At 40.2% G+C, this 19,819-nt stretch overlaps 2 protein-coding genes across 5 annotated transcripts in view; both read right to left on the reverse strand.

Moving 5' to 3' along the window:
• The window catches only part of LOC120744937 (von Willebrand factor A domain-containing protein 5A-like), a 174,737-nt gene that overhangs the window by 21,065 nt on the left and 133,853 nt on the right, over positions 1-19,819 (reverse strand). For 2 of the 4 annotated variants that reach the window (XM_040049516.1, XM_040049519.1), the window contains 11 exons: positions 18,908-19,110; positions 18,596-18,818; positions 17,226-17,392; positions 17,028-17,142; positions 16,720-16,895; positions 16,544-16,632; positions 15,735-15,879; positions 15,342-15,421; positions 15,152-15,266; positions 14,881-15,039; positions 14,678-14,781 (listed from right to left, as the gene is read on the reverse strand). The exons of 1 other annotated variant lie outside the window; for it this stretch is intronic. In XM_040049516.1, coding sequence (XP_039905450.1) covers positions 14,678-14,781; positions 14,881-15,039; positions 15,152-15,266; positions 15,342-15,421; positions 15,735-15,879; positions 16,544-16,632; positions 16,720-16,895; positions 17,028-17,142; positions 17,226-17,392; positions 18,596-18,818; positions 18,908-19,110 — 1,576 coding nt within the window. Of the gene's footprint in view, positions 1-14,677; positions 14,782-14,880; positions 15,040-15,151; positions 15,267-15,341; positions 15,422-15,734; positions 15,880-16,543; positions 16,633-16,719; positions 16,896-17,027; positions 17,143-17,225; positions 17,393-18,595; positions 18,819-18,907; positions 19,111-19,232; positions 19,281-19,819 lie in introns of all 4 variants that reach the window. One more of the 4 variants, XM_040049517.1, reaches the window with a different exon arrangement.
• LOC120744949 (von Willebrand factor A domain-containing protein 5A-like) lies at positions 9,028-14,757 on the reverse strand. Its single transcript, XM_040049542.1, has 9 exons — positions 14,655-14,757; positions 14,331-14,539; positions 14,179-14,247; positions 12,686-12,724; positions 12,384-12,446; positions 11,970-12,032; positions 9,717-9,880; positions 9,423-9,546; positions 9,028-9,336 (listed from the first exon to the last, which is right to left on the reverse strand). Exons 2-9 carry the CDS (start codon positions 14,488-14,490, stop codon positions 9,257-9,259), a joined length of 762 nt encoding a protein of 253 aa, XP_039905476.1. The 5' UTR covers positions 14,491-14,539; positions 14,655-14,757; the 3' UTR covers positions 9,028-9,256.

The raw sequence follows: 19,819 nt of genomic DNA on the forward strand, positions 1-19,819 counted from the left end.
CGGTGTGTTTTGGATCATTGTCATGTTGGAAGACCCAGCCTCGTTTCATCTTCAAAGTTCTCACTGATGGAAGGAGGTTTTGGCTCAAAATCTCACGATACATGGCCCCATTCATTCTGTCCTTAACACGGATCAGTCGTCCTGTCCCCTTGGCAGAAAAACAGCCCCATAGCATGATGTTTCCACCCCCATGCTTCACAGTAGGTATGGTGTTCTTGGGATGCAACTCAGTATTCTTCTTCCTCCAAACACGACGAGTTGAGTTTATACCAAAAAGTTCTACTTTGGTTTCATCTGACCACATGACATCCTCCCAATCCTCTGCTGTATCATCCATGTGCTCTCTGGCAAACTTCAGACGGGCCTGGACATGCACTGGCTTCAGCAGCGGAACACGTCTGGCACTGCGGGATTTGATTCCCTGCCGTTGTAGTGTGTTACTGATGGTGACCTTTGTTACTTTGGTCCCAGCTCTCTGCAGGTCATTCACCAGGTCCCCCCGTGTGGTTCTGGGATCTTTGCTCACCGTTCTCATGATCATTTTGACCCCACGGGATGAGATCTTGCGTGGAGCCCCAGATCGAGGGAGATTATCAGTGGTCTTGTATGTCTTCCATTTTCTGATGATTGCTCCCACAGTTGATTTTTTCACACCAAGCTGCTTGCCTATTGTAGATTCACTCTTCCCAGTCTGGTGCAGGTCTACAATACTTTTCCTGGTGTCCTTCGAAAGCTCTTTGGTCTTGGCCATGGCGGAGTTTGGAGTCTGACTGTTTGAGGCTGTGGACAGGTGTCTTTTATACAGATGATGAGTTCAAACAGGTGCCATTCATACAGGTAACGAGTGGGGGACAGAAAAGCTTCTTACAGAAGACGTTACAGGTCTGTGAGAGCCAGAGATTTTCCTTGTTTGAGGTGACCAAATACTTATTTTCCACCCTAATTTACGAATAAATTCTTTACAAATCCTACCATGTGAATTCATGGATTTTTTTTTCACATTCTGTCTCTCACAGTTGAAGTGTACCTCTGGTGCAAATTACTGACCTCTGTCATCATTTTAAGTGGGGGAACTTGCACAATCGGTGGCTGACTAAATACTTTTTTGCCCCACTGTATTGTTAAAATAAATACACTTTATCAGCTATTATCATGGTTTCTACCATTCTGAGCACGGACCCATGAGGCAGCCTTCACAGCCAGAAGCTCTTGAAGCCATGAAGCCGGATCAGAGCCAGAATAGTGGCCCACACATCACCGGTAGCGTAAATCAACAAATTAAAGGAAATCAAATTAAACAGAAAAAACACAAAAACATCAGAAAGCTGCATACACTTATCACAGACATGAACGTCATGATAATTTGCGACCTTTTATGATTTGTTTGCACATTTCTTTTTTGAGGATCGAATGATTGTACAGCAGACATCAAGAATTTCATGGATAAGCTTTAATTTATCTTGGATTTTGTCCAATCTAATAACAATAATTGTTATGAGGGCTTCTATATCAACTCCAGAACACGGTAACTTATTTACTAAGATGCGTGTGAAAATGTCCTGATTAGACCTCAAAAGGTCCTCGTGGTCAAAGGGTTATATTAACTGTAGCAGAACTGAATTGGAATTTAAGTGTCACGGCTAATGGAAAACATGGACTCACGCGCAGAGCTCTGGATACAAAGCAGACAGTGCGTTTATTTACAGTGCTCAAATACAGTCTTAAACAAAGAAGGGCGATTGTCCAAAGGTGATTTTCTCCCAATTCCCGAAGGTGGTGCACATGAGTTAGTGATGTGCGATACCACTGATTTCCTTTCCGATCCGATACCAAGTAATATTCAGGGTGGTATCGATGATACTGATACGGTCTTTCACTACTCGGGTTAAACATGATATATAAGTCACTTTGATAACTTCAAAATGTTATTGTTTGGCTTTTTCAGTGTTTTATTTGTTCGTGACTAAATCGGTTTGGCTGAGATTAAAGTTATTAGATTAGATTAAATTAAATTTAACTTCGTTAATCCCTCGGGAGGGTTCCTCCAGGGTTTTCACACAGCTGAATAAACATCAAAGAATAATTAAACAGAAGAGTTTACGTCAGTGCCCGGTTATATATTAGATAGCCAGGAGCAGACGGCAGAGTTTCACTCCACCGAGGGAGCTCGTGACGTACTACCCTACTACTTTCTTTAGACCGCCAAGGCCGGGTCCTCAGGTGGAAGCAGCCTCTGAATTTGGACACCCCCGCTGTTTCCGGGCCGGCCAATAATAATGGTGACATTTAACGTATTTTATCCGATCAATAGACCCTGTAAAATGTATTTATCACCCCCCAACAGCCCTTTTGAATGTCTCCCTAGTATGGCCACAACACCTCACTCTTGGAGAACTTTTTTTGCCACATGTATCGCAAACCATGTCTCAGCTGTTTGTGGAGGTAAAATACGTCCACACAATTACGCTCAGCCATTGTTGTGAGTGCACACGCCAAGGGGCTGCGAGACATTTATACAGCCATATTTTGCACATGACTATGAAAGGCGGAAGAGGAAGTAGTTCCTTTGAATGTAGACAATCCGAATGTTATAGTTTCTTTCCACTGTGTTCCTGTTAATGATAAACTACAAATTTACTCTAAATTACTAAAATATTGATATTTTAATGTGAGAATCAATTCTAGCTGCCTGTGAGCCCCGGCTCACTTCCATGCCTGCTGCCCCGCCGCTGTTTGCCACATGAGTGGCTACCTGGGGCGCCGATGGTCCGGGCCGATTCCCTCGGTGAGATTGACTCACCTGCGCGGCATCTACAATCATGCCTCGCAGGCTTAAAACCTGTGCTGTGGTCTGTGTTGTTGTTGATTGTGATGTGTACAGCTGGCAGCAGGAGAGCTGCAGCAGAATGTACTGTTACAGCAGCCATGTGATTATTGTAAGAATAAATCATGCTGTGAAGCATGAAAATGCCATCAGGTCTGCCGTGGCGGTTTACTCATTTTATTTTTATTTTTTTAATAAAAATTTTACAATAAATTGTGCAAACCAGTAAACAAATCAAAACAAGTACTGTTGGAAAACTATAATACAAAATTTACAATTAAAATTCTCAACAACAATAACAGCTGATAAAAATATAAATAATATGTAAACAACTTAACCCCCAACGTGTCTAAGTCACGTCAAGTGACAGCGCAACATGTCAACACAAGAGGGGGAAGAGGGAGCAAAGTGCGTCTGCTCTGCGCTGACACAGGAGCAGCAAGTCCAGCGACCTTTGCCAAAAGCACAGCATTACAAACAAGAGCGGAACTTAAAAGTAAAGACTCGATCTCACCAACCTAGTATTGATTCGATACCGATGCCAACTTGGTATCGATATAATCGATATTTGGATCGATCTGCCCACCACTAATCACTACTCTTCAGTGAAAATCTGTGTGTGCTCCTTCCGTGTGTGTTTCTCCTCCCGAGTGATAAAACCAGCGAGCCCTTTTCTCCGCTCTGTACTTCTCCACCTGATGGACGAGCAACAACAACATCTGATGAGAAGGCTAGCCTGACTATGCTAAGTCACAGAATTGCGAGCACACTAAACTACCAAGCTTCGAGTACAATCCAGCGTCGACTGCTGTCTGGTAAATACCTCAGCCCAAGCGAGGAAAGATTAGCAGCAGCTGGGTGGAAGATTACACGCAGGCCATTCTCTCCCGGAGGCGTGGCCGGACCTGGAGAGTAGAGGTGGGGAGGAGAGGGAGACACACACACAAGCAGGACCGTCCGACCATGACATTAAGCTGATGATGCTGACGTTCATTCTTTGAATTCCAACTGTATATTGTCTAATCTAAAGACACCATAAACAGTGTACTGTCAGTGTATAGAGATGAAAACCAGTTAGGACAACTTATGAAATATCTGCTTACATCTTGTTGAATTCAGTTGTGTGCATCCACAAAGAGCAACAGATCAGCTGATTACAGCCTGTAGATTAAGAAAAACTACTGGAGCTCTCAATAGAAATGGTTGTGACTGATGATTCTTTTCCGCACATTGAGCCATTATAACTGATTATCAGTGATGGGAATAACGGTGTTACATATATAGTAACGAGTAATCTAACTAATTACTATTCCTATCGTTACAACGCCATTACAGTTACTAACAAGAAAATGCGGTCTGTTACTATTTTTCAACAAACAGGCGGTTGAAGCTGTGTTCAGCTTACTGCATCGTATATCAGTTGCACGGAAGGAGCTGACTACATAAGTAATCTGGACGCTACAGCTTTAAGTTGTATTTTTTAATGTATAGTTTTTTTTTCCTCTTATTTATGAAGTACCTCTATAAGTAACAAGTCTTTAATTAGTAGGGCACTACTGCTGAAAAGCAGTTAAACAGCATCTTCAATGTTATTAGAAAAGAGCTGTTATCCAGTAGTTTAAGATAAAAAAATTACTTTATTTATTAATTTTTGGGTTTATTTTGTTTTTTGCACTACATTAGACAACATCAAAATAGCGTTGTCATTTTTGTTATTTGTGTTTTGTAATCTTTATAAAAAAGCCTAGAAAAACACCTCTTAATCTTTTGTATATGGCGAGGTGCTGTGGACATCCAAGTCTGTGATAGTGTAGTGTAGGAGCTAGGGCTGCTCGATTATGGCAAAAATGATAATCACGATTATTTTCACTGAAATTGAAATCTCGATTATTTGACGATATTTATTTAACCCTTTAAGACCTACTATAGAACCAAGTCCGCCAGAGCTTATATAATTTTTTTACATGTTGTAGTGCCATTTGTGGGAGCATTTCAAGTTGCTATACAACTTTTATAGCCCATATTTTAATAATATGTATGCATTAAGTCCATAGTAACTACATTAATTGCAAAAAAGTGCAATAAACTACAAAAAAATTGAAAATCGTTTTTTTTTTTTTTTTTTTACATATATTTCTACTTGGAGAAATTTAAGAGGCTTATCCCTCAAAACTTTAAATACAAAAAAGTTGCAAAAAATAGTTTACAACAACAGGAAATTTATTTTGAGTGTCTTCATAGTTTTATTTTGGAGATACACCAATTTTTATATACTGCAGAAAAAACTAAACAACAAGCTTTCCGAGCTTCCCTCGGGTCCTCTTAATCAGCGGTCTCCAACCTTTTTTGCGCCACGGACCGGTTTATGCCCGACAATATTTTCACGGACTGGCCTTTAAGGTGTCGCGGATAAATGAGGGAGGGGCTAATAATCGGCTCAGTCATTTTTAATGATCGTTGAAAGCCCAGATCGTAATCGTGATTAAAATTCGATTAATTGAGCAGCCCTAGTAGGAGCCATAATTGAATGTATTGAATTTTGATGATCACTGGGTTTTTATTTGTTTGGTTGTTATGGGAGTCACGTGGGTGCTAGCGGTGACATAAATGGGCGTTGTCAGTCTGTCATTCACTGGTTTTGATTTTGAAAGAGAGGAGGGCTGGGTAGCCGTAGTTTTTGTTGACCGCTGCACAACATGTTTCGCCTTGTTACATTAGAGCCTGTGACGTTGTAAGAGTCTGAATCAGGAGCCGATGACATTACTCTGTAAACTCTCAAAGGACTTTAATAAACAAGCAAACAATTCCACCTCTCGCATTATTGCGTAAAGTTGACAGCGCGTCAGGCAAATAGGCAGGCTTCATCCCCGGCCTCTAGCGACTGTGGAAGTCGCTACAGTGGGTGAATTCAGTAACCTGTGCCGTTTGCCTAGAGGGGGGCAGAGGGAAGAGACCAGTGGATGTCCTCCAGAGGCGGCAGAGGCTGGACAGTGATGTCCTGAGCAGTTTTTATCACCCTCTAGAGAGTTTCGCTGTCTGCTGCTGAGCTGTTCCCAAACCAGACAGTTATACAGTACAACAGGATGCTTTATATTGAGAGTAGAAATGCTCTAATAGATTTGCAGACAGGTGGGGCTTCTTCGGTATTCTGAGGAAATAAAGTCCCTGTTGTGCCTGTTTTATAATAGGAGCACCATTCGTTGTCCATTTAAGGACCTCATTGATGGCAACTCCCAGAAATATAAAGCAAGCACCCCCTCATCCTCCTCACCTCCAGATTCCAGTGGCCTGAGCGCCCCTCTCTGTCGCCTGAAAGCAATGACTTCTTTTGGTTTTTTAATATTTAGGGAAAGGTTTTTATAAGAGCACCAATCAGATACTGACTTGATGTCAGATGTTTTTTTTATATTATTATTTTGTGGACATCAGATATCTGATATCAGCAGAGATGGGAAGTAAAAACCGAAAAACATTGAAGGTTAAGCAGTGATTCTTTTTTTCTGTTTAAAATCAAAACTTTGTGAGTTTTTATTTCAAATAATAGCTGATGAGCTTCATCTCCATATTCTACCAGTTGGTGATGGTAATTCATCATCATTTGAATGTACTAATAACAGAGTTGCAGCAACTGAAGATACATAATTTAAACAATTATTCACCACACATTTATTTAACTCAGCTTTTTAACTAAGCATTACTCCATTACCAATTGATTAAATTGTATATTCTAACTGAGGAAACGTAACTTTTATACTTCTTTAATTGGCGATTCTGTTCTGAGACATTAGAAGTTAGAGACACCAGCAACCATGGTCAATTATCTTCCAGGGGCCGGAGAAGGTGACATTGAGGAAAATTTAAAACTGCTGGCTAAGGGTAAACGTAAATTGTCATGTTTCAGCTGTGTACAGGCAGGAGAAGGACCCAAACGCAAAACTCATGACAACAAAATTAAATTCAAAAAGCTGCTTTATTGCAGAATGGCATGGTAAACTAAACTAAATTAAACTGGGACATGGATAAACTGACACACAAGGAAACACAGCCGTGAGGGGGACTACAACACTGACAAAGAGAAACACAGGGCTTAAATACACTGAGGGATAACGAGGGAATGAGAGACAGAAGGAGAGCACAGCTGGAAGTAATCAGGTTGGACGGAAAGGGAAGCAAAACTAGAAACACTGAAGGGCAAGGGAGACTTAACAGGGGTTGGAAGACACAAGGGGAATCTAATAACAAAGAACTAGAAAAACTCATGAGCTTAATTATATAAACATCCAAATAAACTAAACTCAAAACACTGGGTCATAAGACCCAGGATCGTGACATAAATTCAGTACAATTATAATTCACATCGGCAGTAATGATACCCGGTTACGTCAATTGGAGGTCACCAAAATGAATATTGAATCGGTGTGTAACTTTGGAAACAATATTGGAGTCTGTAGTTTTCACCGGTCCCCTCCCCAGTCAGACCAGGAGTGACATATTTAGCCGCATGTTCTCCTTGCTGGCTGTCTGAGTGGTGTCCAAAAAACGATGTGGGCTTCATAGATAATTGGGAAACTTTCCAGAGGAAACCCGGTCTTGTTAGGAGAGACAACATTCCTTAGATGGAGCAGCTCTCATTTCTAGAAATTTATTTCTAAATAAAATTTATTAAACACATATTAAAAACATGACTATCCAGAGTTGGGACCAAGAAGCAGACTTGCAGTCTTACATGTCTCTCTTCTCTCCTCCCAGCAAAACACAGACTTAAATGAGTCAAAACCCCGGAGTCATACTAACTATCAGAATCCTTGAAGCACAGGCCGAGTGCTATGAGATTGACTCTAAGATCACAACCTGATTAAAAACAGAATCTAACATAAACATTCTTGAGATTACGGGATGGCAAAAAATGTACTTTAAAACAAGATCTTCTTGTTTCATTGGGACAGTAAAGTCTCATAAGAAAGAATAGGCATACCTGTGTAAGAACAGGTATCACTGCTATGGAGTTTAATGTTTTACATGCAGACTCAGGGCTGCTAGTCTCCTCTCGGCATTTAAACATTGGTGATTTAGAAACTCACAGTTCAACAGCACAACACTGTGTTTCATTTTTACATCAAACATTTCTTTCAGCCATCTGTTTTTATCAGTGGATACATGACTAACTTTTATTCAATAGCCACAAATTACACAAATCCAAGATTAAATATTTTATTTATCAAAGACATGTGATTACACATTCATACAAGGAGCTAAGCACAGTGTAAGAAAAACTTTATAAAATAATAATAAATGTTTTATAAAAATCATATTCTCTGATGATCACATTACACGTGTCACATCTGTTTTTTGTTTTTTTCATTTTGGACTGAACATGGTAACGCCTGGACCTAAAATATCAGGGCTGAGTTTTTTGTCCCAGTCCAGGCCTGCAGCCCTCCGTTAAGAAACCATGTTCTGATCTCGTTTCCACATTGATACAACCGTGATGAGTTTATTTTAGTGCGCTTTCATTGAATCCGTTTGATCTTTATTTAAGGTCATTGGTTGGATACTTATCTGTAAAAAACTGAAACTCACTCGATCAAATTGTTAAGTGGTTGAGCAGGCTGATCCACAGCTGAGCCGAGCATCCCTGTACACCAGACCGTTACAGCAGTTTGCTGGTTTGATTTGTCTTGATGGCTCACACCTGTTGCATAGTGAGTTTCAGTTTCTACCTTCTGGGCAAAGGTTCCTGGTTTCAAAATGTAAAACATGGAGGTTTAAAAATAGCTTTTTTGTAGCAGCCATTACTCAGATGAACAAGTTATAGTTTGTTTGTGGTTGTATTAAGAGTATGTGATGGATGGCTCATGACTGCAGAACAAATCTAGCTATGCATTCCCTCTGCTGGCCTTGATTTCACTTGCTGTGAGACATGGCTGATGATGAGGTCTCATTTGTTAGTGGAAATTATGTCCAGCTGTTTACTTACATGACATGAATTAAAAAGTGAAAGATATGCATTGGAATAAGGAAGAATTATGCTTCACTATGACTTTGAATTTAAGCTGCATATTTTCCTCAACCATGATTTAAAAAATGTGTTGAAAGACAGAACTGGCCAGGTGTGTTGGTCTTTTTAAATATTTTAAAATTAAATTATTTATTTTTTTCATGGTGACTCATTAGAAGGAATGATGGGTCCAAACTCATGTGTATTTTTATTTGTTTAATATTTGATGCTTTCAAGCAAACAGCAACATTAAAGTTAGAAAAGAAAAGCAATAATCTCTGGTACTCTTACAAAGCTGACTTTGGACACATGCAGCATAAAATAAGGCACATTAGATAATAAAGTTGGACGATGCAAAGATTAATGTGGATGAAGTATGAAGTAAATCTGCTTCTGTGTATGAATCATAAAGAAGTTGTTAGTTTATAAAAACCTCAGAGGCCAAGAGCAGTTTTTTGCACACTGCAACCCAACAATATATTTCCGGCTTCCACACACTCTGTCACAGACGGTGCTGGAAAAAAAAAGGAAACACAAAATAAAATATTCAATTAGCATCTTAATAACTGACCGACTGTAGCAACTCAGTATAACCATCACCTTTTTGCGCACTGAGCCATGACACAGCCTTTGCAGCCAGAAGCTCCCACTCGTCCTTTGCATCCATCTTGAAACCATGAAGCCAGATCAGAGCCAGAATGGTGGCCCACACTTCACTGCTGGCCTAGTGTATAGAATCAGCAGTCATGTAGTTAAATATTAAATTAAGTGAGGCAGCATGCAGATGTTCGTTAACATGAGTGTGTAATTTTGAAAATTCACTTTTGAAACCATTTTAATGAATACGTTACAAACACCCACTATTACTGTGTTATTATTTATTTAATAGCCCACCTTTTCAGGCTTCGACTTTTCCACCTCCTCGTTGGTCTTTCCCAGTGCAGCAGCCAGAGCTGGATCAAGCAGCCAGCAGCCAGACGCCTTCTGGAGGGAGACTAACTGTAGCAAAGGGTCTCTGGGTGGCTTCTTAGCAGGTGGAAATTCTTCATCCGGCAGTGCTAAAGGGGAAATTTAAATACAAGTACATTCATAAAGTTTTTTATGCTGATCACTCTCCTTCTATTTAGTTAATAAAATCATCTTAATTGGGGGGAATTAACAGAGCAATATTTTAGAAAAAGAGTTTAGTTAATTAAGAAAATAGTTCCATTGATTCGGTTTGCATCCACATGTTGCAATCTTTTTTTCCTCACATACAAGGTGTTGAATAATCGAGCTCCACCTTATATTAAAGACTTTATAGTATCGTATCAGCCGCTCTCTGACTGAGCTGTTCTTGTGTTTAACTCCTGTGGAACCAGCTCCCAGTTTGGATTTGGGTGACAGACACCCTCTGTACTTTTAAGACTATGTTAAAAACTAGGGGTGGGTTTTTATAATCGATTTATCGATTAAAATTGATTCTGGCTTGGATAACGTGAAATCGATTCATTAAAATCCTGAATCGATTTTTTAATATAAATTTATTTTGCCCGAAATGCCAGAATCTCTGGTGAAACCTGAAAATTTCAACAACCACCAAACAGCTAAGACAGTAAATGAGAGCAGGAACACGGATTCTGCACAAAGACGTAAACACACAGCGCGGACCCGCGGATCAGAATCAGTGAGATGTCGCCTTTCTCACCTGACGGCACAGACACGGTCCGTGCTGAAAGCCGACAGCTCGCTGATTCTGATGTTTTGGCGGGTCCGCGCTTTGTGTTTACGCCCTTTTTGTGCTGATTCTAAAGCTGTTAGTTTTATCTCTCTCCAAACAATATTGACCGAACCAGCAGCAAAAGAAGATCCAAACTAAGCTTCACGAAAACATCGTCATGAATTTCCTCTGACTTTTGCTGTTTTGCTTCCACCACACTTCATGCACAGCTCTCTCTCTCTCTTCAAGAACAGTTTCCCATCTAAAAATCTGTTTTCTGCATTATTCGCTTGCTTGTTACGCACAAGTCTACCATTGTTTACAGCGCACTGGGTCGCTGGTTTTTTTTCCTTTTACATACTTCCAAAGAGAAAACCTAATTTCTGCCGTTCAATACTGAACAAATTTAAACTTTCTAAAATTGTGCAAAATGCAAAACGCTTAGCCGTGTCTCTAATAAAACCGCTGTGACGTCAGAGGTAACGTTTATATGTTGATTAATGGTTTTCTTTTGTTTTTGATGTACTGCAGAATATGTTCATAAAATCCCAGGCCAGGAAAATCACCTTCATGTTTTTCTGTGTTTTATCTTCAGCTACTTTGACACAAAGGCATCTGCTGTGACGCTCACACCTTTGATAAAGTCTTGCGTGTGTCAGCTTCCTTTTTATAGATACAAAAATATGTAAATCTACTGATCTGAATTATAATATTTCTGACTGTCAAAATTTCCCAGATTCAAATCGAATTGAATCGAATCGAATCAAATCGTGGATCGTATCGATTTGGGACCTTGTGAATCGGAATTGAATCGATTCTAGAAATCAGTGACGATACCCAGCCCTATTAAAAATGTCCCTTCTTGATAAAGCATATAGTTAGGGCTGGATCAGGTGACCCTAATTCCTTCCTTATTCATGCTGCATTATGTCTAGACTGCCGGGAGATTCCCATGGTACATTGAGTAATTCTTCTTCAGTCACCTTCTTCACTCCCTATGTGTTTATACACCTCTCTGCATTATTCTTCCTCTCTGGCTCTCTTCCACAGTGTGTCTTTGTCCTGTCTTCCTACCCTCATCCCAACCTGTCGCAGCCAGGAGGGAGTTTTTCCTTCCCACAGTCACCAAAGCGCTTGCTCATAGGGGGTCATATGATTGTTGGATTTCTCTCTTTTTTGTATTACTGTATACAAAAGGTATTTTATGAATTTCACCAGGTTCTGTACTAGGACCAATACTTCTTATGTTACACCTGTTTAGGCAGTATTATTAGAAAACACTGAACTCTTTTGCATTGCTTTGCAGATGACTCTCAGCCCATGAAACCAGATGATACAAAACGAATTAAACAACAGGAATGTCTTAAAGATATTAAGGTCTAGATGACTTTTGATGTCCAACTAAAGATAAACGTGTTTATCTAAAACAAAGAAGTCAAAACAGATACCTCTGTAATAGCACTCGTCTTCGAATTCTGGAGGGTTTCCAAAATCCACCTCAGAATCTGCTTTTTCAAAGGAAATTCAACACTGAGCACACACACTTGAAGTTGTAATCAAAATTAATACATTTTTCCCCTCATTGCACACTGAATGCAGTAGCATGCTCAACACTTAACAAAATGTAAACCTCTGTATTTTAAAATTTTGAAAGTTAAAATTAATAGTAGAAAAATCGAAATTACACTTGGAAAAGAATCAGTACATATTCAAGTGTGTCCATTTAAAGCAAAGAAGTCACAACAAATACACAAACTAATTAAACTACAGGAATGACTTAAAGATATTAAGGTCTAGATGACTTTTGATGTCCAACTAAAGATAAACGTGTCTATCTAAAGCAAAGAAGTCAAAACAGATACCTCTGTAACAGCACTTGTCTTCGAATTCTGGAGGGTTTCCATAATCCTCTTCATATTCTGCTTTTTCAAAGGAAATTCAACACTGAGCACACACACTTGAAGTTGTAATCAAAATTAATACATTTTTCCCCTCATTGCACACTGAATGCAGTAGCATGCTCAACACTTAACAAAATGTAAACCTCTGTATTTTAAAATTTTGAAAGTTAAAATTAATAGTAGAAAAATCGAAATTACACTTGGAAAAGAATCAGTACATATTCAAGTGTGTCCATTTAAAGCAAAGAAGTCAAAACAAATACCTTCATAGTCATCCACTGCACAATAGTAATCGACACCTGCTTTTTCAAACGAAATGCAACAGTGAGCACACACACTTATAATTCTACTCCCAATGAAAACACAAGTAAACATTTTTCTTTCATTGCATGCAAAATTTAGTAGAAGCTTAACTGATGTGGGATCTCATTTTACTTGTCTGACGAGAATTTGTCAGCATGAGCAAATCATCTGACGTTATATAACTCAGACTAACTCGGTCTGTGTCAGCAATCCCAAAACTAACTACCAGAAAACAAAAACCCACACCAGACTGAAGAAGTCACTTGGATGAGTGATCAAACATTACTCCCACTGAAAACGCTTCATCCAGTGAACTTTACCGTATTTTCCGCAATCTAACGCGCACTTAAAATCTTTTAATTTCTCTCAAAAATCGGCAGTGTGCCTTATGTATGAATTCTGGTTGTGCTTACCGACCTTGAACTGATTGTACACGGCTCAAAAATCAGTCAAAAATGTCTTCGTGCGACATTGGTAACCTACAAAGCCGCACTGCTTGATGGATCGTCGGAGCATTACGGCTACTGTAGTCAGGAGCCTCGCGGAGTAATCTGGGTCCAAAACTCTGTCCGCTTCAGGTCCCAAAGTCAAACGAAGACTGCAGCATCACTGAGAGCTAAAAACTGCCTGAACGCTTTCATTCTTAATAAAATGATCAGCGTTGCTGCTTTTCCAGGTGTAACAATTAAGTTTAACACCCAGGCATCCATGAAAACAGAATTCATGAACTTTCTGAAAAAATTTAAACGTAAAGCTTTGCTATCAGTTCCAACATAAATGAAGACAGAAAACTAAACAGCAATAACTTTTGTATGGTTACTGAAGTTGGACTAGCTGGTATATAATGATGTGCTAAGTGATTGCTAGCGACACAGCTATGTTAGCATAACATAAACACAGTGAAGCTGGAGGATGAACACTAACTTTTGTCTACTTGATAAAAGTTAAAGTGAGGGTTAGGGACAAATGCAGTCAAATGACAGGACACTGAAAACGAACCAAACTTCAGTGCTTAATGCATCTTATAATCCAGTTCGCCTAATGGTCTGAAAAATACGTTACTTTCAAGCTCCCAGGCCTCTGGAAGAGGATGTGAGCTTGAAGGACAGACTGTCCGCAGGGGCAATAGGTGAATTTTTTATATATTTTGTGTGTCAGCGTGTGTGTGCGTGTGTGTGTACTTTTACTTTTAAAAGGGAGTTTTTCCTCCCAGTCACCAAAGCGCTTGCTCATAGGGGTCGTATGATTGTCGAAGTTCTCTCATTTTGTTTGTATTATTGTATACAAAAGGTATTTTAAAAAAGTGCATTGAAGTGGTTTGAGTCATATGTATTTAATAGTCTCCAATTTGTTCTTATAACTAATTATTCTTTTTCACACACACACAAACACACACCTGTGTTTGTAGAAGTACTCACACTGTGTTTGCAAAGGTAACAAACCTTGTACTCACCAGGTGAAAATCTGGAAATATTAGCTGTTCCACAGCAAGGGGTAGCAGCAAATCCCATTAGACCAGCCACTAATAAGATAAGATAAGATAAGATAAGATAAGATAAGAATGCCCCCATAACAATATGAAGTAGATAGGATTGCTCATTATACTTGGAATAGCTCGGTGCAGAAGAGGTCCTTGAATCTCCTTGTTGTTGTCTTTATTGACAGCAATGAAAGCAGTGAAAGAACTGCTCACTCCTGATTGGACACTCAGCTGCACCACCTTCTTTTTTACTTCTTCTTTTTCCTCATTGTTTTCTGCTTCCATCTCTAGCAAGCAAATAAGAGTCCGAGCAGCTAACCTGTGGACTATTAAGCTACAGACAAGAGAAAATATTGGTATGGTGACATGGTCACAATGACCAATATTTTTTAGATCATACAGACATAAAAAGTAAGCTTTTGTAAAGTAAATACAGTATGTAATTGTACCAGTGGATTAACAGCTCATTTACCCAGTGTCCTCTGCAGGTCTGAGACTGAAGTGCAGCTGGTTCTCAGAGGGATGACCTGCCAGGCTGTACTTCACCGTCACACAGCCCTCTGCTGCCTCTGAGCTCTGACACAGAATTACAGTGTCAAACCAATTTCATTTTATTTCAAAACATGACAAGCATAAACACAGAGATTGTTCACTGTGAGAAGATGCTGTTCCTACCTGTCCAGTAAGCTGTGCATAAATCAGTGACCTTTTACCCTGGAAAATGGTTGTGATTGGTGGAGAGAGGACGGTGACAGTTGATCCCTTTGGTAAATCCCATGTAACAGAAACATCTTCCACAGCTGGCTGCAGAGCAAATCGCAGCGACTGCATCACCTGATGAGTATAAAAACCAAAATCATATCTTCCATCCAAACTAAAAACAAATAAAACAAACTAAAAACACAATTTTTTTTTTTACTGTAACTTTTATGAGTCATTGTCTTACTTTTGGTTGCATCCTGTCAGTCCCTGTGATGAACTGAGCGTGACCTCCTCCTTCCTTGGCCATCCCATTGATGAGAGCAGAGCTGGCCCCTTCCCCAATCCCAAAAGAGAAACACCTGCAATACAACAGCTGTTTTTAAGACACACAGGCATGGTACACGGCACATGTCATCATCTTTTTCTTGTTTTACCTGTGGGAGCCTGAATTCTTCTTCACCAGATCGATCACTTCTTTGGTGTTCCCCACCTCTCCATCAGTAAAGACAAACAGCTGGAGAGGAGAGTTTACACACAGTTTTTCATCTACACGACCTGAAACACAACTCTTTGATATGTAATCAAGTATGCAGTCAGTAAACTGTTTTAACCAGTAAAAAAAAGAAAAGAAGAAGCTTTAAGCAAGAGTGAGAGGAACAGTAGGAACCACTCAACAGATCAACTCATGTATAATTAGCAGATTATATGAGATATGTTACGACTGATACAGGGCTTGGTTCATGGTCAACTTACATGTTGGAGTAATGAATGAGAAAAAAGGAAGGACAAAAGGATGACATCAAGGTGTGTGTGTGTGTGTGTGTTACCTGTCTAGGCTGAGTGGGGATGCAGGGCTGGCTGTAAATATGTTTGAGCGACTCCAGGATTTCTGTTCCTCCAAGATCAGCCTCCATCTGCTCAACTTTCTTCAGAGCCTCCTCCATGGTCTTCTCACCATACTCTACACTCTTACTGCCATGACAAACACACAAGTGAGATCAAACATAACCTGGAGTTTTGCAGAATCATCCAAAGGCAACATGTTGACTAACAGCAGGGAAGATATCTTATCACACATTTTGTCATGGTCCCCATGTCTGCCCGGCCGGCTCCACAAGGCCACATGTGTTTTTGTTTACATTCTCCTCTCTCCTTCCCGTCAGGGTGGAGCTCACTGCAGGCTCCCGCCCTTGGCACACAAACCTGCTTCTCGTCAGGCTCTAATTATGGGTTGGACTCTTAAGGCCAGGATGCAGACAGCCTCATCGCTGGATGATTGTGCTAGACACGTCAGTGAACCTCAGCCTTGTATCTTTAAGCTCTGTGAACTTGCTGTGATCTCTGCGTAACCCCACTCTCTCCTGTGCACAGTTTCCCCGGACCTGTGACCAACCCGTTGTTTGAACCTTTGTAAAGAAGAGGAGCTAGCGTGTATGTGATTCACTTCCCGGACTTCCCTTTTGGACCCAGGACCCCCACTATCACCTCACTGTATATATCTGCACCTGGTGACTTAAATAAACGTTGTTTCCACTGAACTCTGCTCTGCGCCTGAGTCCTACTACAACGCATGACACATTTACAGTAAAAAGTGACAGAAAAGTGATATCACTGAGATCATATGAATACAACTCACGGGAAGATGTGTTCATAACTGGACCCAAAACTGTAAATGTTGAAATAGCAGCCCATTGGTAAGCTCTTCAACAGGAGCAGCAGAGTGTCCTTCGGGGAAGAGGGAGAAGATGATGAGGCCACTGTGTGAGAGGAACAATTTAAGGAAATATTTTGTAACACTAACATCATAAATACCTTGGCACTGCTGATCCGGGTTTCCTGCTGCTCAGTGTTATTCGTAGCACAGTCCATACTTCCAGATCGATCCACTAAGAACACAAACTCTCCACATGAAGCCTTTGAAGACATCACAGACTGGGGGAACTCAGGGTACAGACTCACCATCACCACTGGATCACCCATCAGAGAGCCTGAAACACATGAAAAGGACAGAAAAATGTCAAGTTTACATTTTATAATAGCTCCAACACAATTAACTATTAGGTTGAAGAAGAACAATAATTTTTATTTGCAAACTAATGACTTCTCTCATTAGCTCTCACCCGGCTCAGCAGAGGCCTGTCCTGCCTCCACCACAGCAGTGGGCTGGTGGGCGTCTTTGTAATAAATCAGCAGTTCAACATCTCTGTCAAACTTGTGTCCTGCAGCCAGCTTGACCTGCACACCACAAACACATTCATATTTATTCCTCAGTAACAAGTAACAACCACACGCAGCAGACACATCAGCACTCTACCTACCGTGGCCTGGGTTTGATCAGTGTTGAGGTACTGCAGAGGGTCCAGGGAGCAGTTGGACTCTACTTTAGAGATTGGACGAGGAGAGGACACTCGGGCAGAAAAAGACAGACTGTAGGGCACCAGAGAGGCTGGAACAGAAGTCACCTGGACACCTGCACCTTCACTACCTGCACACAACATCAGGTAAAATATGCTGTAATTAATGAGGTATAATATAATCAAATAATTTAGGCTGTAAAGACTCTCTGGTTCACATGGTAGTACAGATAAAATGAGGAAAGCATTTTGCTCAGGAAAAACAAAACTACTTTGCAGCTGTTTTAATTCAAAACAATGAAAAAGTGACAGAAAAGGAATAACTTGACTTTTATGACCTACGGATGGAATAATGAACCATATCGGTAACAAAACATAAACATCATTTTTTGCCTATTCCTTCTTCAGAAAAAACAAAAAATCTGTTAGGGTGATATAAAATTTAATGTCAGCGAGAATTAAATAGTGTTAAGTATATAAACCTCTTTATGATCTAACTTTTGGCAAAATAAGGGAAACTCCATATAAACACACTCAGTTAAAACCATTTACTGATATAAAATCATGACGAGAGGGAGAGTCTGTGTTTGCACACTGCATCAACCTACTTCCAAAAAAAATTATAATCTGACAAATGCAGTCCTGTCAAAACTAAACACACCAGTTCCAACAAGGTTTTATGAGGTGTTTGTGCTGATTGGTTTGGTTTTCTCTGACTGTGATGGTCAATCAGTCAAATATCTCCAGTTTTGGGTTTGTTTGTCAGAAGGGCATCTTTCAAGAAGTCTTGCGATTGGTTCAGGTGCAACTTTGAAAACATGCTGCCAATGTCTTTTTGAGAAAAGAAGTTTTCTCCTGCAACCCCTAAAAAATAAGCCACACTTGTTCAGTCTTATTCTAATACCTTGAAATCTAACATTTGATATGCTAGCTGAGGCCTGTAGAGTCTGAGATACAGCTTTTGGGCTTTTTGTAATTTCTCTGAGGATGCACTAAAGCTTTTCACTGGACTGGAACATTTCTTTTTCACAGCTTTTTATATTTGGTAATCACAATGTGATGAGAAGTGAATCCTTTTTCTTGCAGAAAATCAAGTTGAAACTTGACCTAATTATCTTCCAGATTTTTCTCACAGTATGTGTTTTCCTGTATGTGGCAACAGTTTCATATCTGGTTCTGTGTTCACACATTACAGTGACTGGCAAAGTTGGAAGATGGTTTTTTTGTGTGTTCTGTCAGTGGTGTGAAGGTTGGAAGGTGGTTGGAAGGTGGTTCAAGACTTTCACTGATATAGTTGAAGCATTTCTGGTCCAAGTATTCTGAAGTTGTCCTACCCTGAGGTTGGTATCGAGGGTTGAGCACAGCAGGCAGACAGAACCTCAGACCATCATCAGCCTGCACAGCCAGCTCAGTGACGTACTCCAACCTGATGGAGGCGCTCTCTCCTGGAGGAAGGCTGCCCACACGCAGAGAGAATATATCTGGACTCTCATCACTCTCCTCCAATAGGAAGGCCTGCTGACCGGAGCTCAGAGCATCATCATACTCCTCACGAGCCTGAAGCACAGGTGACACATGTCAGTGACATTCACTGTGTTTATTTTGAAGCTCACTTATAATCAGGTTATATTTACTGTCCAGCTCACCTTCTGTTTCTCCTTCACCTCAGCTACAATCTGTGTCTGTCCAATCTGAGCGCTGAAATGACAGACAGCAGCATCTCCAGGCAGAGGGAAGACAAAAACAGCCTCTAATGGTTTGTCCTCCTTGTTCTCGTAGTTCAGAGTGGAGACCACTGTAGCCACATGGTCCCTCACCTCCAGCTCCACCTCAATGCTCTTCAGAGGAACTGATAGAAAAATAATATTAGAATAAATACAAACCATACATCAGGGTATTATTATGTGCCATTACAACAACAACAAAATCTACATTTGAAGTTGTTTTAATTAACTTCTTTTCCATCAGTACCTGGTTCCTTCTGAACAGTTAGCAGACCACAGCAATCCATTATCTTACCTGTAAAACACGAACACTTAATACTGAAACTTTTACACTTTACAAATACGGAACATTCAAAACATATAGCCGCAGTCTGAGATAACGGGTATGTCGACCGTGGGAATGAACGTTCTCCGTTAACTACTTTCTTTTTTAGGCTCTGTGCCTAAAATAAACCTTCATCAAATAAAGGAATCACTGTAAACATGGCGCTTCTGGTCGATTTTTAACCGAAACTCGTAACACAAATTGCTCCTGACCGATTTATGTTTTGAGTACAAGTTACTTTGGTGATGTAAGCAGCTAAAAGGAGAGTCACTGTCGGGAACAGCTCGCTGACGCATTAATCAGGGTTTTTTGTAGAGGCCTCGGGTTTTGTTGCAGTCTTGTTTATTATTATAACCAGCCATGCGTCCCTCTGACCGTGACTTTCACTTTCACATTAAACATGCCGTCTGTTGTATAACCCTGTGGACTTTCTCTACTGCATGACTGTAGACACACATAAACAGTTAGTGCGGAATGTCTGTGTGACAGCGCCCACATGACAGCGATAA

Source organism: Simochromis diagramma, unplaced genomic scaffold (assembly GCF_900408965.1).
Source record: "Simochromis diagramma unplaced genomic scaffold, fSimDia1.1 OVJJ01000611.1, whole genome shotgun sequence".
NCBI lineage: Eukaryota > Metazoa > Chordata > Actinopteri > Cichliformes > Cichlidae > Simochromis > Simochromis diagramma.

Excerpts from the sequence above, each read along its gene's own strand:
- LOC120744949 (XM_040049542.1), bottom strand. The coding sequence starts at position 14,490 with ATGGAAGCAGAAAACAATGAGGAAAAAGAAGAAGTAAAAAAGAAGGTG. Across the intron at positions 14,248-14,330 it reads TCTGCACCGAGCTATTCCAA|TGGCTGGTCTAATGGGATTT; the intron begins GTATAATGAGCA and ends TTATCTTATTAG. Across the intron at positions 12,033-12,383 it reads AGACAAGTGCTGTTACAGAG|AAGCAGATTCTGAGGTGGAT; the intron begins GTATCTGTTTTG and ends TTTCCTTTGAAA.